This window comes from Mixophyes fleayi, chromosome 1, assembly GCF_038048845.1.
Source record: "Mixophyes fleayi isolate aMixFle1 chromosome 1, aMixFle1.hap1, whole genome shotgun sequence".
In the NCBI taxonomy this organism is placed as follows: Eukaryota; Metazoa; Chordata; class Amphibia; order Anura; family Limnodynastidae; genus Mixophyes; species Mixophyes fleayi.
In genome coordinates, this window is record NC_134402.1 from 183,064,553 (window position 1) to 183,084,202 (window position 19,650).

Below are 19,650 nucleotides of genomic sequence, written 5' to 3' on the forward strand. Positions count from 1 at the left end.
TTAGGACATTAACAATGGCATATTAGATCTTCCTTGAAATTATCCCTGTCCAATTACAATCTGCTAATCATTATCATCGGCATATTTTATCTTACAGGGCATTATCTTGCTAAGCAATAACAGTAGCATATTAAACCTTAATGCATTATCTTATGACCTTGGTGGGGATTATCAACGCATAATAAATGTTGATAGGCATTATTATTTGCAAGTTATAACTTTATGGGCATTATAACTAGCCCATCAGATTTAATTTAAGGCACATGGTTGTGTTTATGGAATGGTCTTGTTCTTGTTAATGGTCTAGGGCAGCACAATCTATAAATACATTTCTGGCATGCAGCAGTCATGGTGTGTATTAGACTTTCTGGTTACTTTAAGAAACTGCTATTCTTAACATTTGGATACCTTTTCCCCTAATCCTGTTTAAAGTAGTTGACCAAGGAAGTAAAGTGCCCCAGTGTAGAAATGATAAATGCCTTCCCCCCAGTTTACCAATCCTCCATATCTTTATTACCGTGTATCTGTTCAATGCAGTGTTAGCATATTATGCTAACAGTAGCCCTTATACTGTATCTACATATTATTCTATTACATGTCCCCATCTAATATGCCAGCCAACTGACTACTGTTCTCAGGGCAGTGCCAGTGGCATAAAGAAAATTTAAAAAAAACCACAACCATACACCTATATGACAATATTAAAACCACTGACAAGTGAAGTGAATAACATTGATCATCTTGTTACAATGGCACCTGTCAAGGGATATATTGGGCAGCAAGTTGATGTGATGGAAGCAGAAAAATGGGCAAGGGTATGGATTTGAGCGACTTTAATAAGGGTCAAATTGTGAAGGCTAGATGACTGGGTCAGAGCATCTCAAATTGCTGAAAAAGTTAATGCTGGCTATGATATAGAGGTGTCAGAACACACAGAGCATCGGAGCTTGCAGCGTGCCCATGTTGATCTCTATCCATCACAGAAATCGCCTACAATGGGCACCTGAGTGTCAGAACTTGACCATGGAGCAATGGAAGAAGATGGTCTGATGAATTTTCTTTTACATCATGTGGATGGTTAAGTGATTGAGCATCGTTTACCTGGGGAAAAGATGGCACCAGGATGCACTATGGGAAGAAGGCAAGCTGAGGGAGGCAGTGTAATGCTCCAGACAACATTCTGCTGGGAAACCTTGTGTCCTGGCATTCATGTGGATATTACTATGACATGTACCACCTACATAAAACATTGTTGCAGAGCAAGCACACCCCTTCATGGTAGCAGTGTTTTCCTGATGACAGTGGCCTCTTTCAGCAGTATAATACGCTCTGCCACACTGCAAAAATTGTTCATGAATGTTTGAGGAACATGACAAAGAGTTGAAGGTGTTGACTTAGCCTCCAAATTCCCCAGACCTCAAAATGATCGAGCATCTGTGGGATGTTATGGAAAAACACATCAGTCATGGAGGCCATGCCTCGCAACTTGCAGGACTTAAAGGATCTGCTGCTAATGTCTTTGTGCCAGATACCAGAGGACACCTTCAGAGGTCTTGTGGAGTCCATGCCTCGACGGGTCAGAGCTGTTTTGGTGGCACAAGGGGGACCTACACAATATTAAGCAGGTTGTTTTAATGTTGTGGCTGATCATTGTATATTCACAGTATACTAAAAGCCTGAAATGTTTTCCTATTAAAGTACTTTTCTTGACTCACTATTACAGTCTTAAATAAGCAAATAAGGCACTCCAATTTTTGTTGCAATAACTCCTTAATAGGTCATTTACACGGAAGCCTTTTGGATCCAAACTTTGCCCACTTCTTGTTCTAATTACGATGCAGGATCTAATAAACAGACAGAATGTGTTGCTGTTGTTGAAGCGCATAATTAATGCTCCAAAACCAGAGAAGTTTAATTCTATATATGTCCATAGGGAGTTTCTTACTTTCCCCAAATTATTGCATTGCTTTGGCAAGTATTAAGTATACATTTTAATAAGATGTAGAAATGTAACATTAACATAACTGCAGTAGATATATGGGATATATTATTTGGAAATGTGGGTTGTCCAATTAAAGGGGTTTCCTGTAATGTGAAACACAATGCCTAAATCTTCTAAAACACTTTTTTTTTTTTTTAAATAAAATACCCTGGCTTTCCTCCATACTGCCCACAGCATTTCCACCTAATAGTAAATGTAGGAATAAACACTTAGTGATCAGAACTGTATGCATGATAAAATCACTGACCAGCAGCAATAATTTTCTGTTTTCTATTTTGGTAACCTTCTGGATTAAAGGGTTTCTGGATTTAAAAAAATCTCATACCTCTGTACATTAATAATCTTTTTTTATAAACTTGTTTATTTTTGTCAACAACATGTGATTTAAAGTAACAAACAACTTTAAAAAACGAAACAATTGCAGTACCAGAAAAAAAACACATGATGTCATGGCCCAAGGGGCATAGCAGTCGTCCTGAGAAACAGAGTAGAAGCGAATTCAGCCACCCAAGACCCAATGTGCTTGAAAACCATATCCACATAGTACTGCAAGGACACGAACTAAAAGCAGAGTTCTATGCGTGTAGCCCTAGAGCAACATATGAAGCTGGTGTTTTCCTATTTAGTGAGAAAGAGGAAAGCAAGGGGAGATAGAGAAGGCAGGGCAAAGGAAAGAACCGAGTTCAGGAAGAAAAAGAGAGAGATCATGAAAGAGGGGATATAGAGTAGCCAGCACGAACACCACCTGGCATTGCAGAAGCGAGAGGAAGTTATTTATCTTTATGTATCTTTTGTATAACTGCTGTAAACAGCTTATTTAACAGTTGTTTTTTTTTTTACAAACTTACAAATATACAATAAAAAAATATAAACAAACAGTTATTATAAATTTCAAAGGCACTAAGCTTAAAGGTATGTACTGGCAGACATTTATAACACCCGGCTGTGATCTGGTGCTCTACATACACTGCTTCATCAATGCAGCTTTAACAGATGTAAACAGAGGGATTGTTAATGCCTACTTGAAACTAGTAATTCCTACAATACTCCCAGATAGAATGGCAGACCATAAATGTTCCTCATTCCATCTCTAGTTCCTCACTCATCTGTTAAAAGTACAGTGAGAAGAGACAATGGCTTCAACACAATGATCAGTAAACCCTTCATTTCTATCCAATGAAGTTGAACTCACTATGTGGAAAACACAAAGCAAAGTGTCATGGGGTACATGTTATGAATCAACATAATAAGCAGTATATGACAAAATATATAATTCTGTTAGAATAAGCATGGGCTCAGAATATACCAACTTGCCCACTGTGCTGATAGCTAAACAAACTAACAAGTCTAGCATCAGTATTCAAAGCATGAACCTCATTATGTAGAAGCAAATCAAAGCTATAATAAGGATTTTGTCTCATCAAAAACCATAACATGGTATAATGTTACATTAAAACCTATTATGCTGACCTGGAGAGTACCAAATATGCAGGATGCAATGTTCCTAAATCTGTAATTGCACATCAAATATTTTCTGAGCATATTCATCGAACAAGGAATGTAAGGTACGACAACTTCTAAACAGTAAATGGTAAAACATATTCCTATTCAACCTACACCATATTCACAAACTGTTTTTCGTACAGGATCACAATAAAATGTTACCCTACACATTTTACCATCAGATCCCATCTATGTATTCAACATAATCTAGAGAATAAGTATGAACTCGTCACATACTAATTATCAGAAACAATGTCTATGTTTCATAATTGTCAGTAAAAGGAGCAGTAATTTTTTTTTATTATTATTTATACTACAAATATTCAATATTATATTAAACATTTGTAATATATCTGTACAACTTTGCGAGTCTTCTTTTAAAGTATTAGATATGATATAAAATTTCTAATTTGTAGACAATTTACAAAGTACATCACAGAAAGGTAAATTTCAACCAAAAAGACCCTTTTTAGACCCAGTTTTGGCCTTTTTGAAATTAGATGAGGTAGCACTTCCCTTTGGAGTCCCAAACCATTCAGGCAATTTTCTTTTTGGAGTCTGAAACATAAAAAACAAAGCAAATAAGCACACATTATATGGAGGTATAAACGGAAATTTATTTTATAATATTAGAGAACCGTTGTTCTCCAAAATAAAAGGAAAATATGAAAGAAAAATGTGGTAAGGTTTTAATCATGATGTGGCGGAAGGGGTGAAAAAAGACGGATTTTAAATTAAGGACAAGTTTGTTTTTGCGTACTGTGCAGCTTTAACAGATGTAAACAGAGGGATTGTTAATGCCTACTTGAAACTAGTAATTCCTACAATACTCCCAGATAGAATGGCAGACCATAAATGTTCCTCATTCCATCTCTAGTTCCTCACTCATCTGTTAAAAGTACAGTGAGAACAGACAATGGCTTCAACATGGAAGGCGAGGGGGCGCTATGAGCATATTAGTCTAGGGCGGCCTGATCCCTTTATCAGGCCCTGACATAGACATGCTAATTGGTGTAAATGAAACATAGATGATGATGATTTTACATGATGTGCCACCAGTAAAGCAGCAAAAGTAAAGGCTTGTTACCCACACCACTGGTGGGAAACAGGCGGCCCGCTGAGCCTTCACACACGGCTGATCTTATTGTCTGCTTAACAAATTGGGCAGCACAGTGCAGGGAGGTCACAAGGCAAACCCGGGGGAGGGAGTGCAGTGTGCGGCTCTCCACCTAAGCCAAGTTGCCCATTGCTGATTTACATGTTTTACTATTTAAGTATGTATGTTAATGATGCAAAGAGGTATTTTTGGCAATTACTGCATTATGATAATAATGATGGTAATATTAAGAAGCTTTGAAACAAAGAAAAAAACAAAATGAATTATAGGCAAGTTGTGTAGTAGACAAAAATGACCCTGTGGGTCACTAACAAATATAAAGGAAAAAAAACACCAAAATGTTAAATAGTCCTTTAAATGAGGATGCCACAAAAACTAAAATATAATTTTGAATGCAATACAATGAGTACCTATAAAAAAGTAAAAGTTAAAGACACATTTATGAAGTGTGTCATTGGTGATACTTATTGTCCTCCTGGACTCCTCCTAAAAACAAAATCAAAAGTAATCTTACATTTTGAAAAAAAATGTTGCAGCAACACTTGTTTTTTGTGCACAGTCAATATTGTTATTCTGTGTAGTGGTCATGGTAAGCTTGGCCAATACAGCAAAGATACATTAGCATAGACTAGTGGTTCCCAAACTGTGCGCCTAGGCTCCCTGGGGTCAATGGTAAGCAAGGCGGGGGACTACTTGGTAATTATTTTGACTTAGGGGTACCTTGAAAAAATTATGGAGACCCTAAGGGTGCCTTGAACTGAAAAGTTTGGGATCCACTGGCATAGACCAAAGGTCAACGTGCACAGCGGAAATGGGAAAAAAATCTGTTGTCCCATTTTAAACTCATTATTGTTCATGTGCTTGGCCTCACCTACTCTCATAATCAAGGGAGGAGCAAAAGTTAAATTTTAATTTGGGGGGGGGGGGGGGGGAGAACGGTATTTTTGTACTTACCATAAAAGCTCTTTCTCTGAACATGAGTTGGGGGGAACACTGCTCACTTTGGGCTATAGAGGGCACTGTGTGAGTAAATGCACTAAAGAAGCTTGTCTAGTCTGCTCCCCACACCCCTCTATGCCCCCTCCAGAGGAAGAGCTCAGTTTATTTACTACAAAAGCCACAAGAGAGGGCGAAAACATAACCAACAGAACACACAAAAGAACTGTCAGAACAAATGGTAGGAGCGCAGTGTCCCCCAAATGTTGTTCAGAGAAAGAGATTTTAAAGTACAAAAATCCCATTTTCTCTTTCACACTAGTTAGGGGCCACTGCTAAGCTTGGGGACGCTCCATAGCTGCCAATATAGGTGGGAATGCTCAGAATGAGCGGCACGTAAAACTTTATGGCCAAAACTAGCGTCTTTGGAAGCAAAGACGTGGAAATGGTTGAACCTGGTGAATGTGTGAACAGAAGACCAAGTAGCTGCCCTACACAACGGCTCAGCTGAAGCCCCATGCCGCGCTGCCCAAGATGCGCTAACCAACCTCGTGGAATGAGCTGTCAGACCTTCAGGTACCGGAAAGCCCTCCGAAATGTACATAGTAGCGGTGATCCATCTAGCCACTGTCTACTTCGTGGCTGGCCAGCCACGCTTACGATCGTCATACAAGACTACAAGACTATCAGTTTTCTGAACCGAAGCTGTAAGGTCCACATAAATTCTCAAGGCTCTGACACATCTAAGAAAACGGAGTCCTGACCAGGAGCAAGCGAATCCTGAGGAAGTACTGGCAGAACAATATCCTGGTTTATGTCGTACTTCGAGAACACTTTTGGTTGAAAAAAAGGCAGAGGTCTAAGCACTGCGCGATCATCATGGAAAACCAGAAGTGGGGAGCGACATGAAAGAGCTGCCAACACTGAAACCCGTCTGGCTGAAGCAAATCGCCAGCAAAAACGTCACTGTCCAAGAAAGAAGTTTTAGAGAAACAGACTCCAAAAGGTTCAAAGAGTGACTTTTGGAGCGCATAATGGACCAAGTTTAGGTCCCAAGGATCCACAGGCGGTACAAAAGGTTGTTAGTACATGAAATATCTCCTGTAGAAATGCACAGACAAGGCAGATTCCTGGATCTTAAAGAACGACAGCCGCCATCCTTTGTCCAGACCATCCTGAAGAAAAGCCAACACCCTGGCTAAGCGAAAATAATCAGTAGATAACTGGATCTTTTCACACCAACCAATGTAAGCCTTCCAAATGCGGTAGTAGATGTTAGAAGATGTTGGTTTTCTTGCCTGGAGCATGGTTTTAACCACTCTCCCTCGAGAACCCCTTTTAAGGATCAAGGATTCAACCTCCAAGCTGTCAAAGCCATTCGATGTAGGTCCTGATGAAAGAATGGCTCTTGACTGACAAGATCTTGTCTGAGAGGCAGGCACAAAAGTACAATGCACCATGACATGTCGAGAAGGGACAATGCACCATGACATGTCGAGAAGGTCTGTATACCACACCCTTCTCGGACAGTCTGGAACCCTTTCGCATCTTACCTTTTGTAAAATTCGAGGTAACATTGGAAGTGGAGGGAATAGGTACACTAACCTGAAATTCCATTGAACCGTAATGGCATCCACTAAAAACGATTGTGATGAGAGGCCCTCATCTATTTCTGGTTGACCCCACCAGAGAACCAGCTGAGAGAACACTTCAGGATGGAGAGACCACACGTCAGGGTGAAAAGCCTCCCAGTTGTCTACCCCAGAATGAACACCACTGAAATTGCAGGAACATGCTGATCCGCCCATTTCATTATCTTTGCTACTTCCCTCATGGCAAGCTGACTTTTTGTTCCTCTTTGATGACTAATGTATGCTACCGCCGTAGCATTGTCCGACTGAACACGGATTGGCCAATGTTTCAGGTAAGAGTGTGCCTGAACTAGAGCATTGGAGATTGCCCTTAGTTCAGGATATTTATGGGTAATTGAGCTTCCTCCGACGTCCAAGTCCCTTGCAATCTGAGATGAAGAGCAATTGCCCTCCACCCCATCAGGCTGGCATCCGTAGTCACCACAGTCCAGTCCCAGACCGAGAAGGGACGCCCCTGACATAGGTTGGCCTTCCTCAGCCACCAAAGAAAAAAGACAGTCGTGTTGATGACGACAACTTGAACACCTGACTGTCCAAGTGAGGATCCGACCTTGACCATTTCGCCAGAATCTCCTTCTGGAACTGGCGTAAATGGAATTGAACATACTGCAGTGCCTCGCAGAATATCTCTGGTCAGCTGCAGATGAGACTGGAGCCAAGATACTGAATCTGCCTTCAGCAGTAGATCATCTAGGTAAGATAGGAAAGTCACCCCCTGTAGACGCAACTGAGCTGCCATGACAGCCATCACCTCTGTGAACACTCGCGGGGCAGTAGCTAAACCAAATGGGAGTGTCCTGAACTGAAAATGGTCCAGAACCACCGCAAACCACCAGAGGTTCTGGTGACCTGTCCATATTGGGATGTGTAGGTAAGCATCCCTGATATCCAAGGATGTCAGGTACTCTCTTTTATTCATGGAGTTTCTCACAGATCGGATGGACTCCATTCAAAAACTGGGTACCCCATAGGTTTATAATTGGCCAGAAGGACCGATCTGGCTTTTGCACCAGGAAAAGATGAGAGTAAATACCCTGACCTCTCTGTTCCAGCGGAACTGGTACAATCACTCCCGAATCCCAAAGTGACTGTACTGCTCTCTGCAGGGCCTTTTTATTGCTTCCCTGGGAAAAGATGTAGACATAAGGCGTCGGCGTCCATGATGTATCCTCTGGACACTATTCCTTTTACCCAGGTGGAACTGTGGTGGAACCGAACCACCGCTCCTGAAAGAGCAGTAGGCGTGCTCCCACCACCGGAACATCCGGTGGGGGAAGCAAGAAGTCATGCTGTATGTTTGTCTGCTGGCTTTGGTGCAGGACGACGTCCTGTCCAAGCCTGCCTGTCTGCCTCTTTGTCCTTCTCTCTGTGTAACCGGAGTCCGACGTCTGGACGAGTCACCTCTTCAGCAACCAACCACACAAAAGGAGTGTAAAGGTTGCCCTTTTGCTTTTTGGTGTAGCTACCGGAAGAAGAGCACTTTTCCCCTCCGTGGCCTGAGCGATAAGCTTTTCCAAAGGTGGACCAAACAGGGTTGCTCCGTCATATGGGACAGACTCCAAAGCTCTCTTGGAATCAACATCAGCTTCTCAAGATCTGAGCCACAGTGTGCGCCTTGTTACTACTGTTTTGACAATCCCTTACCTGCATCCAGTACAGCACCCCCTAAAAACTCTGCAGCATCCTTAATATGCTCAGCCAAAGGGACTAAGTCAGTTCTAGCTGTGCCCGACTGAATGCCTTCATAGAGGGCAGTGGCACATTTTTAAACTGCCCTAATGACCCAGGCCACCGCCATAACAGGGCACAGGGACGCCCCAGACGCTAAGTAAAGGGATTTCAAAATCTCTTCACATTTCTTGTCGAAACTGTCTTTTAGATTAGTTGCATTGGGTAATGGAAACCCAGTAGACCTCGCCAAATGTGCAATGAGAGCATCAACATAGGATGAGTTTCCCATGACCCTACCTCCAAATCAGGAAAAGGGTAATAAAGTTTGTACCGTCTGGGAATTTTGTTATCAGTCTTAAGTCTGGCTTCATCCCAAATTTGCAACAGTTGGGGAGAAGGTGGAAAGAACACAGTTCTTTTCTTAGCCCTTTTAAACACAGAGCTCTGTGATGCAGATTGTTCCCCATCCGCTATGTTAAGTTTCTGTCAAACTGCCAGGATAAGGTCCTCAATGTCCTGTCTATTGGACAGGTCTACCTCACTTGTGGAGAAGTCCTCATAGTCAGAGTTGTGCAGACCCTAACCATCTCCCATTACAGATGGGTCCGTGTCTGAATCTAATAGTTCCTGGGTAATTAAAAGACTCAAGCATTTACGTCTTCTACCTCCCATACTCGGATGGAACAATATTTAAAGGGAAGTGGACACTCTGGTCAACCCTTTTACAGACCTTTCCAAATTTAACATCCACGGAGGCTCCTGAGACACTTGGACCACACCCTGCAGTATTCGTGACGCCTGTCCCGAAGTAATGGCGTCTGAGGAATGCGTACCCTGAGAAGAGGAAAAGGTATCAGCACCTACCGTTCCCAGGAGTGGGTTCTCTCTCCAAAATTCTGAAATGGACCACACCAGATCCCTGGCCCAGGCAGAATCCACGACGTTGGCTGCACTTGCAGATGAACGACCACCCAGGTCCTCGGCCTCACAGAGTGCGCACAGGCCCTCCTAGTCCGACTGTCCACCAGGCAATTTTGCTTCACACTTGGTACAGGTGAAATACATCCCAGAAACAGCCTTGGTCTAGGAACCATTCCCTCTTTCTGACATCTTGCAAACAGAAAGATAAGTGGGAAATGAGAGACACTGTAGAACTATCTTATAACAAAGAAGGTCTATACAGTATATGACAACATAAAAATACAAAATAATATAGTGCTTCAACTATGACTAGAAGGTAAAATGTGCTGTAATGTACCCCTACAGGATATACAGTAGAGAAGAAACACACAAACAAAAGTAACAGCTAAGCCACTCTATAACTATTGGTTCTGAGTCCCCAAGGATGTGTCTACGTCTGGAGTGTACTGCAGGCAGGGCTGCAAATGGCTGCTAACCTTGCTAAATCACAGGAAATTATGGGGAAGTTAACCCCTACGTAGCCACGCCCACTTAACTCTATGCTGGCCTGTACATTACAGTAGTATACATACCAATTGTAAATGCAGTAATTATACACATCAGACTCTGGTGGGGACTGCGCTCCAGTGACAGCTCCCCCCCAGTATTATATGCCTCACCCCTGTAGTGCACCGCAACTTCTCTCCAAATGCTGGCTGACAGGCTGAGCAACTGGAACACAAGCAGCTCCACTTCACGGTTTTCACAGGCGACTGGAGCATGCTGCCAAGGCTCACGGGGTGGCCGCTTCACCTGGACACTGCTGTAGTGTCGTGTGACCCTTTTCCTGGGAGCCATCCAAATTTCAGGAGGGGTGGCACTAAAGCGCCGCAGGCACTATCCCTGTAGAAGTGACCGCTGCGGAGAAAACCTAACTTTTTTTTTAAAGAAAAAATTTAAAAAAACACTAAGGCTAGACTAAAAGTGCCCTGCTCCGTAGGCACTAAGAAAAAAAACTGAGCTCTTCCAGTGGAGGGGAGCAGGCTAGACAAGCTTTTTAGTGCATTTACTCCCACAGCGCCCTCTATACCCCATGTGAGCAGTGTCCCCCAACTATTGTGAAAGAGAAATGGGAGCAGAGGGAAGTAAAAACAATTGGTGAGCCAAAGTAGTTGACACTGTAACAAACAGAGAGGTAAGAAATGGCCTTGAACAGAATTAATTTTTTTCTTATATGTGTTAAGGAATGTAAAGCATTTTAATTGTTGATGTTCCGCATTAGGGAACAATCATTTCCATATGAACATTGCAGTAGAAAAATTTATCAAATTAATTTCTATTATTGTTTTCTAAAAAGAGTTTTACCTTTATGTGTACTTCTGAAAATAACTCCTCAGTGTCTTCATCCACCATAGGGTTATCCTGTGAGGCAAGCTTGATCGGGGCTTTAGCTACCTCTAATTGCGTGGTACCCTTCTGGACTGGAGATATGTTCTCTTCCACTGACTTCTGATATTAAAAATATATAACATATGCATGGGAAGTCAGAACAAAGCCCACGAAAGCAAAGCAGAAACTGAACACGTCTCATACTTTTGAATATTTAACCATATCCTTTAATTCTTATGGTCAGCCAATAGATCTTCAGTGCAAGACAGGAAATGTTGTTATGCCAGTCTCACAGCAGTCTCAGGAGGCAGCTTAGTAGGGACAGTGGAAGTGTACTTTTCAATAGCTTTTTTTAAAAAATAAATGAAATGAGTTCTGCTCAGCAGATGAAAAATGTATGTCCTTCCTCTGCAGCCTAAATTACTTTGAAATTATTTTCAAAAACTTTATGTGGGAGCAGTGTAAACTCCTGGTTGACAGATATTAGTGTGGTTAAATTCACCATATGACCACCCTTTATTTAACTATACCAAACCTCACACTCAATAGAGGCAAAATATTTTGATACATAATACAATTAAAAGCACTTGCATATTCCGAGAGGACACTGTAGTGCTCCCTTTCCATTAGCCTCCTTAAATGGTACCGTTCTTCTATGGCCCCATTAGCCACATCCTAGAGCTCTACCTTCTTTAGCGAGACATGAGATGTCCCCCTCCATTTTGTAGAGCACTTATCTACCCTGCCCCCCTTCCTTCACTCTCCCTTGTCTGTCTGTTTTTTCCCCAATAATTGTTTATGCTTTTGTATATACTGAAAACTTTGTTATGTTGCTGCCTCGCCATGTATGTTTTATGCAAACTAATATTGTTAATTGCAGTTGATTATGTTTTGCAACATATAAGGAATGTAATAAAAAGGAAAAAGAAAAAAGCACTTGTATGAAAATACTGGTTGGGTATGAAAAGTCAACAGTTAAAAGGTCAGCACGGTTAAAAAGTAAACAGTCCCAATGTCTACATGTTCATATTGTCTACAGTTGAAAGGTTGACAGTAAACCCTGTCTACATTTTACATGTCAACCTTTTAACTGTGTAGATATTATGACCATGTAGACATTCTGGCTGTCACCTTTTTAACTGTATCTACCTTATACTGTAGACATTTTCACTGTCGAGTTTGCAACTACATCCCGAAAACACATAGCATCCCTCAGTGGCTGCCTCACTGATCCATAGGTCCTGCTGGATCAGAGGACCAGAAGAGGTCACAATCACTGATCCTGACCTGCTTATGATGGCAGACACGTGCCCAACCAACCTGGATAAAACGATGAAAGCTACCTGTTTAAAAATAAAAAGAAGACAGGGATGGAAGCAGACATCCTCCTGAAGGAGTGGGATCTCGGCTCCTCTTGGTCCTACAGTAGTCCAAAGGCCTTTGTTTATAATATATTTGCTGCAATTATGTACCCATATAAATAATACACAGTCTTGACCCTCTGTAGTGTAGCCAGTAGGTAAGTAGTAGATAATTGTGCTCTTTCAATGCTAGACTCATCCTCTCCCACCAGGCCACATCCACATGCTGTAGACCTTTTTGTAACTTGTTGTGTTTTAAATGGAATGCTACACAAGAAAACTGCAGAGGACATCATGCAAGATGACCACTTGATTCCTACACTGTGTACGCTGCCCACACTTGTAGCAATAAAATATGACACACAGATGTGACAGTGAAATAACTATACAATGTATGATTTTCTTATGCTCAACTCTATGCACAGTATATATCTGCTGTCTAGGTGTACACTATATGAGGAACAGAGAACAATTTCCCTCTATCATGCACTATTTCCCTGCATCCTTTTCTTTTGGAAAACAATGAGATAAACTGAGGGGAAAAAAACGATGGCTGTGTAGTCAAGTTAGTCTATACAAGAAGTGTTAGTAACAGCTACACACAGATGATATTTTGATTATTATATATTCATATCAGACACATACAAAAGAGAAAAACATAAGGATAGTGTCCCTTTCAATTAGAAAGTGAATTCCTAAGAGAAAGCTAAAAACTGTACAAATTTTGCCTAGTACTAGAAATCCTTCATTCTCACACACGTGATTTCCTTTCACATTGATCTTTGAATAAAATATTTCAAGTTAGAATGTCAATACATACTACTAACCTTCTTTTCAATCCAAAGGTTTTGATCCAACGTGGATTTGCACACTGTGCGCTCCTGTAACTGAATCCTGGCCTGTACAGTAGGGTTTTGTAATGATTTATTGGGCGAGCACATTGGTTCTCTCCCAGTCGCATGCTCTATTTCAAGCAGAGTAATCACCATCCTTATGAAGTAGCTATCAATTTCTGGAGCCAGCAAAGCCCGAATAGCTTCAAAACTTGATAGATCTTTTAATGCAATTAAAAAAAAAAAAAGAATGAAATTATTTCTTATTTCATAACACATCTTTTTCAGTGAATCGTAAGAATATTGATTTCTATGCTTAATCGTATAAACAGAGAATACTATCAAGAAATGCTAGTTTCTGATTTATGCTAAGCAGTGAAATAAAATTAAAATAGGTTCTAGAATTTTAAAAAAGAGGTTCAGGTTCTACATTTCTAAGAACATGATACTTTCTGCTGAAGAATATATTTTTAGTTTTGGTCATAATGTTTTAAAATTACATTCCAAGTGATGAGTGAACTATGCTTCAATAAGACAGGGGACAAAAAGATAACTGGAGATTTTAATAAAGTGGTAGCTTACCCAGAAACCTGTTTTTCCATTACTTCATAGAAGGTTAAATCCCCAAAAAGCTGTGTACGTTGCCCACAATTGAAGCAATAAAATATGGCACAAAGATGCGACAGTGTGATAACTATACAGATATGATTTTCAGCTCTATACAGAGTATATATCTCTGCTGTCTGTGTGTACACTATATGAGGCACAGAGAACAATTACAAATGTCAACCTAAACACAGTGGATGTATCAATTATGTGAGTCACTATGCAGCCTATCAATTTGGTAGGAGCCAGTGACATCACTGAAGTACTGGTTAATGTATATAGTAATATATATAGATTAACATTATTTCTACAATCTCAATTTTTGGCGACTGAGCAGCCTTTTTGTTTTTCAATGTGGATGTAATTGGGCAGTATACAGGTGAGAAAAAAAGTCTGATTAGAATTACAGTATCTGTATTCCTTTGTACCTTAGATAATGGCATTAAAAAACAATAACGGTTGTGGTTCCATCTTGTTTTTAAGTGTACACTAATAAGCTATGTTTTTATTATATTTTTCAGGGTACCAGCAACTTCACCAGCTATTAAACCTGTTTGATACAGTGGTCATATCTGACACGGATTCATTTACTGAATATCCCTTTGATAGTCAATTGTGAGGGATTTTATATTTTTTTTAAGCAAGTTGTTTGGGATTATGGAGATCTTGTTTCAGAGAAAAAAAAATCTTCAGTTCAAATCAATATCTGTTTTATTGCACACATTTAATTTACTAAATTTTTATTTTTTTATCTTAAAATGTAAATAAAACACAAAAAGAAAAAACAAGGAAACAATTCTGTATGTTATTATTTGTGGATCAGGCTCCCTTATCCCAGTAAAGGAGTGGTACATCCTGACATGATCAGCAGAGGGTGCTCTATGATTTATTTTTAATACTTGGAAACATTGGATTAACAAGTGACAAAACACTACTCCCTAATGCAGCATTAGGTTGATATATTACATTATATATACATATACATATATATATATACATATATATATATATATATATATATACATATATATATATATATATATATATACATATATATACATATATATATATATACATACATATATATATATATATATATATATATATATATATTATGCAAAATATATATATATATATATATGTATACATACATACATACATACAAGTTAACCCGTGCATGATGCTCATGCATTCTAGTCAAATCAAGCTACTTAAGGTCTTAAAAAGGTTCTTGTCATGCATTTGGGCCTAGCCCAGGCCTCCTCAGGGGAAGAGCGTTACTTCCCGACGCAAGCGCCCGTTTTAATGTGTGTTCATGAGGTAAAATTACCTCACGAAAATGAGTTTGAGCCCTCAACTCATAAATTTAGCCTTTTTCTACCCCTCCCACGGGGGGAAGGGGGGGATCATGGAAGTTAACTGACTTCACTATTCTAATTTTTTTGTTAAATAATGTCAGTATACCAAATTTCAGATCAATTGGATGAGCCCTTTCTGAGAAAATAGTTTTTACACACACACACACACACTAATACACGCCGCTAGGCTTTTACTTTTATATATTAGACAAGTTAACCCGTGCATGATACTCATGCATTCTAGTCAAATCAAGCTACTTAAGGTGTTAAAAAGGTTCTTGTCATGCATTTGGGCCATAGCCCAGGCCTCCTCAGGGGAAGAGCGTTACTTCCAGACGTAAGCGCCCCTTTTTAACGTGGTTTTGTCCACATGTCACCACCTCATCATTTTTCTCCATCACCTCATCCTTCATCTTTATCGCCACATCTATCCAGATGTCTATCCAGACACAGGGATCTCTCTCAGCGGTCCTGAGTATCACAATCCTCTCGCTCTGTCACCCCCGGCAACCACCAACCACTGTCACCTCCGGCAACCACCAACCACTCCCAACTGTCACTTCTCCTTCAACAAATATATATATATTTTTTTAAAATCTTTATAAACACTTTTAACAATTAACAAATTAAATTAACAAATTAAAAACATCTTAGTATACCAAATTTCAGCCCTTTCTGAGTTTTTTTCCCCCACACACACTAAGAATTTAGTAGGTCAATGTATAACTCCGCCCAGCAGGTGGCGCTGCAGCTTGGTTTTTTTTCCCCACACAGACTAACACACACCGCTAGGCTTTTATATCATAGATAATGCTAAGAATTTAGTAGGTCAGTGTAAAACTCCGCCCAGCAGGTGGCGCTGCAGCTTGTTTTTTTTTTCCACACAGACTAACACACGCCGCTAGGCTTTTATATTAGATATCTATAATATAAATGTCTAGTGGCGTGTGTTAGTCTGTCTGTGTGTGGAAAAAATAAAACAAAGCCGCAGCGCCACCTGCTGGGCGGAGTTATACACTGACCTACTAAATTCTTAGTGTGTGTGGGAAAAAAAATTCAGAAAGGGCTGAAATTTGGTATACTAAGATGTTTTTAATTTGTTAATTTAATTTGTTAATTGTTAAAAGTGTTTATAAAGATTTAAAAAAAAAATATATATACTTCTTGAAGGAGAAGTGACAGTTGGGAGTGGTTGGTGGTTGCCGGGGGTGACAGTGGGGAGTGGTTGGTGGTTGAGGCCTGGGCTATGGCCCAAATGCATGACAAGAACCTTTTTAACACCTTAAGTAGCTTGATTTGACTAGAATGCATGAGTATCATGATGCACGGGTTAACATGTGTGTGTGTGTGTATATATATATATATATATATATATATATATATACATACATATATACACACACACACAGATAGATACATACACACACACACACACATATCTATCTATCTACACACATATCTATATCTTTATATCTATTGCCATCACATATGCACATCTCACAGATTGCATTGTATATAGGCCTGGACTGTGCATTATTATCATTTATTTGTTAGGCGCCACAAGATTTCCGTAGCGCCGTACACAGTACAAACAGTAGACTATACAGGGTGAAACAGTACAGAACAATAAACAAAAAATACCAATACTTCAGAAACTCCAGGCAGGCTGATGCAATAAGCACGGAGCAGAAGAACAGGTGAGGAGACAGGAGGGAAGAGGGCTCATGTGAGCTTACATCCTAAAGAAGGGTAGACAGAACAGGCACAAGGGGAGCCAGAAGAGAGAAGGGAGAGCGAGTGGAGGTGGTGAGGTGGTCAAGTAGATGGTTGGTAAGCTTTACGGAAGAGGTGAGTTTTCAGTGCACGTTTTGAAGGAGCACAAAGTAGGAGAGAGATGGCTGGAACGAGGGAGGTCATTCCAGTGAAGGGGGGCCGCACGGGAAAAGTCTTGGATTCTGGAGTGGGAAGAGGTGATAAGAGAGGAGGAGAGGCGGCGGTCATTGGCTGAGCGCAGAGAGCGAGCAGAAATGTGAATGGAGAGGAGGTTAGAGATGTAGGGGGCAGTAGAGTGAGACCTTGTACGTGGTGGTGAGGAGTTTGAAAAGGATTCTGTAGGGGAAGGGAAGCCAGTGTAGGGCGAGGCAGAGAGGGGAGGCCGAAGAGGAGCGGTGTGAGAGGAAGATGAGTCTTGCGGCCGCATTGTTTATAGAGCGGAGGGGGGAGGCCAGTGAGGAGGAGGTTGCAATAATCCAGGCGGGAGATGATGAGTGATTATGTGAGCACATGCTCTATTTAATGGCCTTCCCTTCAATGACCACAGCAAATTACAGAGTTTTGTGACCCTCCGGTTATGACCACAGCAGCTTTATTGCTTTCACATTTTTATTTGTTTGCACAAATGATATATTTAGTTTTTCAGGGACACATCTTGTTTTCTTTTACTGGCATATTACAGTAAATATACCGTATATACTCGTGTATAAGCCGAGTTTTTCAGCAGATTTTTTATGCTGAAAAAGCCCCACTCGGCTTATACATGAGTGAACTTACCTCTCCGGTCCCTCAGGTCTTAACTACCACAGTGGAAAGCATGTGCGTTCCACAGACAGGAAGTTCGGCATTTGGAACGCAAACTTGCGTTCCAAATGCCGAACTTCCTGTCTGTGGAACGCACATGCGTTCCACTGCGGAAGTGATAGTCTGAAGACCTCTCTCTCTTTCCTCGACTGTTGTATTGGCGGCTCTTATGTCTTGGGGGTGAGTTATGAGCCAAACTCTGCTTCTTCTTTTTGGGGACACCCTGCTGATGATCGCTCCTTGTGTAGTGTCTTTTTAACGGACTTCAATACACCAGGGTAACCGGAATTTCCAGCTTGGTATGCCAACTGTTTAATCCCAGTAAGTACGGTAAGTAAAATCAATCTCTCTCTCAAAGAGATTTTGTGTACCTGTTCTCCAGTTGAGCCATGTTTCTACTTAATTTCAAGACATTTATACTAACACTCATCACATGTAAGAAACATCCATGAAAAAGATATATCTGGCCATGCCAAGATTCAAAGGTCACAAGACAATTCATCAAGAATGACCCCTCTTTCTCCTCCACACCAGATTAACATTTACTGATAGTCTCTTATTAGTTTACAAACAGAGATTTAATAAAAAATTGGTGTATTTATCTAATGCATTGATGCCACCCCCCAATATTTTTATTTTTGAAATTTACCAGTAGCTGCTGCATTTCCCACCCTAGGCTTATACTCGAGTCAATACGTTTTCCCAGTTTTTTGTGGTAAAATTAGGTGCCTCGGCTTATATTCGGGTCGACTTATACTCGAGTATATACGGTAATTTTATTTTATAGTGATTATATAGAGAATCAGCTAAATGGAACTATAACTGAATATATGCATATTGCTCAAGGATGCAATTATAGGATCTTTCAAAAACAGTATGTACATTTTAGTTTTTTTTAAAAAAATTTAATGCAGAACATTGTCATAATGTTTTTGTACAACACAAACATTCTATGTTGTCTAATATAATTACAGCTTCAACTCCAAAACACCTGTCTAACCTGAGTTAATAGGCGGCCTTTTAATGACATCTCTAATGGTCTTCTGTATAGCTTGCGTTAAGCCAGCACGTTTCACATCGATGGGGTAACCAGCTTTCAGGGCTTGCCATAAATACATGCCAACAGTTGCCAAGCTTATGTTTCGGACAACAGAGATCTTTTTCTGCAAAAGTAAATATGATAACAGGTAAGAGGTATACAATATAATATAATATAATATAATATAATATATATACATACATACACAGTCAATGAATTTGTATCATTTCAATTAAGGTAGTGTGTTCATTGTGTCACTTTCCTATTGGAATGTCAGTGAGCACTGAAGAATGAAGAATGATCGTTATTTCAGGCCAGAGCCAGCCCTGTGGTAACACTACATAGCTTTTTGTTTGGCGCCTAGATTTCTACAGAACCTACTGCAGAACACTATTGGCCATTTGCAACACAGAGGCACTCATTATGTGAGCACTGTTTTAAGCAATGGATTTTCCCCCATTGTTTACAAGCTCTGATATTTTCCCTTGCATTTAAAAACGTATTTTAAGTGCAAGGGAAAAGTGCATACTTAAAAATATGTATTTCAGATAGGTTCTTTCTTTCTGAACAACACAAAGGAGATGAGTTATTGAATCGTTTGGTTATTCTCTCGTCAGGATGCAATAATGCAATATTGTGAAATGCCTGTAGAAGATGCTGTGTTTGGATGGCAGGAGGGCCATTACTAGGGCAGAAAAAGGTATTC

At 40.3% G+C, this 19,650-nt stretch overlaps 1 protein-coding gene across 2 annotated transcripts in view; it reads right to left on the reverse strand.

Moving 5' to 3' along the window:
• Positions 1–2,331: 2,331 nt before the first annotated feature.
• WRN (WRN RecQ like helicase) overlaps positions 2,332–19,650 on the reverse strand; it is a 163,136-nt gene continuing 145,817 nt past the window's right edge. For both annotated transcript variants that reach the window (XM_075204601.1, XM_075204600.1), the window contains exons 32-35: positions 18,906–19,068; positions 13,359–13,585; positions 11,147–11,290; positions 2,332–4,063 (exon numbers count right to left, since the gene is read on the reverse strand). In XM_075204601.1, coding sequence (XP_075060702.1) covers positions 3,956–4,063; positions 11,147–11,290; positions 13,359–13,585; positions 18,906–19,068 — 642 coding nt within the window. In that variant the 3' untranslated portion in view covers positions 2,332–3,955. The remainder of the gene's footprint in view (positions 4,064–11,146; positions 11,291–13,358; positions 13,586–18,905; positions 19,069–19,650) is intronic.